The sequence below is a fragment of the Poecilia reticulata genome, linkage group LG8 (genome assembly GCF_000633615.1).
Source record: "Poecilia reticulata strain Guanapo linkage group LG8, Guppy_female_1.0+MT, whole genome shotgun sequence".
Lineage (NCBI taxonomy): Eukaryota > Metazoa > Chordata > Actinopteri > Cyprinodontiformes > Poeciliidae > Poecilia > Poecilia reticulata.
This window is the reverse complement of record NC_024338.1, coordinates 6,381,314-6,382,606: the sequence shown is the minus strand read 5'-3', so window position 1 is coordinate 6,382,606 and position 1,293 is coordinate 6,381,314. Positions and strand designations below refer to the sequence as shown.

Here is a 1,293-nt window from a genome sequence, read left to right as displayed (position 1 = left end):
ATAACAGCATGAATATTAAATTCTCGGTTACAATGCCATGCAAAATCTTTGAGATTATGTTCTTGCATTATTATGTCATTACCGTTATATTACTTGACAATTCTCTCAAAACAAGAATATCATTGTTTATCGCAATAAACGATAACATTTTCTGKGACAATTTATCGTCCTGTAACATTTGTTGTTTTGACAGGCCTAGTTCTATTTAATAAAAAAGGAATAATARCACAAGCAGAATTTCTTTGTTCTGAGATATTGCCCTAAATCTTYCTATTTGCCCTAAATCTGTCTAAATTTGTCTCTAACGCTCTGATTAAAGTCGTCTAACCAGGAGACTCCCTTCAAGCGCATGTTTAATCATCCTTTGGGATCAGTGAAACATTTTGGAGTGGAGTGATTCTCACCTCTCAGTCTTTCCCAGAGGAAAACAAAGCAGAAAACCCAAAATCCAACCTTTGTTAGMGATGGCATTGTGGATTCAGCTGCTGGTGTCGACCTGTATGTAATCAGCGCTACATTGAGGGCAGTCAGCTTCACTTAGGGCAAGCTGTTAAACACATAATACCATCAAAATGTTCAGTTGACTGATTGAACATTTTATCTCATGAAGACATTATCACAATTTTTTATCGATTATTTGAAAATATAGGGAAAATTGATGAATAGTGAAAACATCCAGCTCCTTAAAAGTTATCTAAAAGACAGTTTAAACATTTTTTTATACCAAACAYTTGGTAAATGCCACTTTAGGACACTGAAATCGAGCTCCACAAGGCTATTATTGGTATGCATTTTTAGMATGGAGTCTGTTTAATTTGGCAGAAAGAGAAAAAAATCTTTTGCTTCGTTTTTAGTTTTTCTATGCAAGTATCAGCCKTATCCAGTGATGTTCTCTCTCTTAAATTAAGATGAAGTTGTGCAAAATTGACTAAAATGCAAGAAGAAACAAAACTTTGCCCCACTGTAAACAAAGTCTACTAAAATAGCTTTTAACAAAMAWTCACAATCCCGTTTAACATTRAAGTTCTTCCCGTTCATGTCTAATGTTTAGAATTGTTGCAGTGAACGACCTCAGTCATGTTTACAGTCGATAAGAGATGAAATCTCATGCTCACCTGCGGTGCTGCACAGAGGAAAGAGCCGACTGATGTTCCAGGGGCTGGGTGAAGCTGTTTACTAAACACACACACAGCCACACACACACTTCACATCCTAAACTAGGCAAAAAGACACCCACCAGTCTCAGCTGGGCTCCGCTGGGGAGGGAAGCTGCACCAAAAGACGACTCGGCAG

The 1,293-nt window shown here is 37.4% G+C and overlaps 1 protein-coding gene across 1 annotated transcript in view; it reads right to left on the bottom strand.

Moving 5' to 3' along the window:
• Positions 1-1,287, bottom strand: part of engl (endoglin, like) — a 14,389-nt gene extending 13,102 nt beyond the window's left edge. The window contains exons 1-2 of the mRNA XM_017306099.1: positions 1,116-1,287; positions 361-547 (exon numbers count right to left, since the gene is read on the bottom strand). Of these exons, the coding sequence (XP_017161588.1) occupies positions 361-471 (111 nt within the window). The 5' untranslated portion in view covers positions 472-547; positions 1,116-1,287. The remainder of the gene's footprint in view (positions 1-360; positions 548-1,115) is intronic.
• Positions 1,288-1,293: the final 6 nt, after the last annotated feature.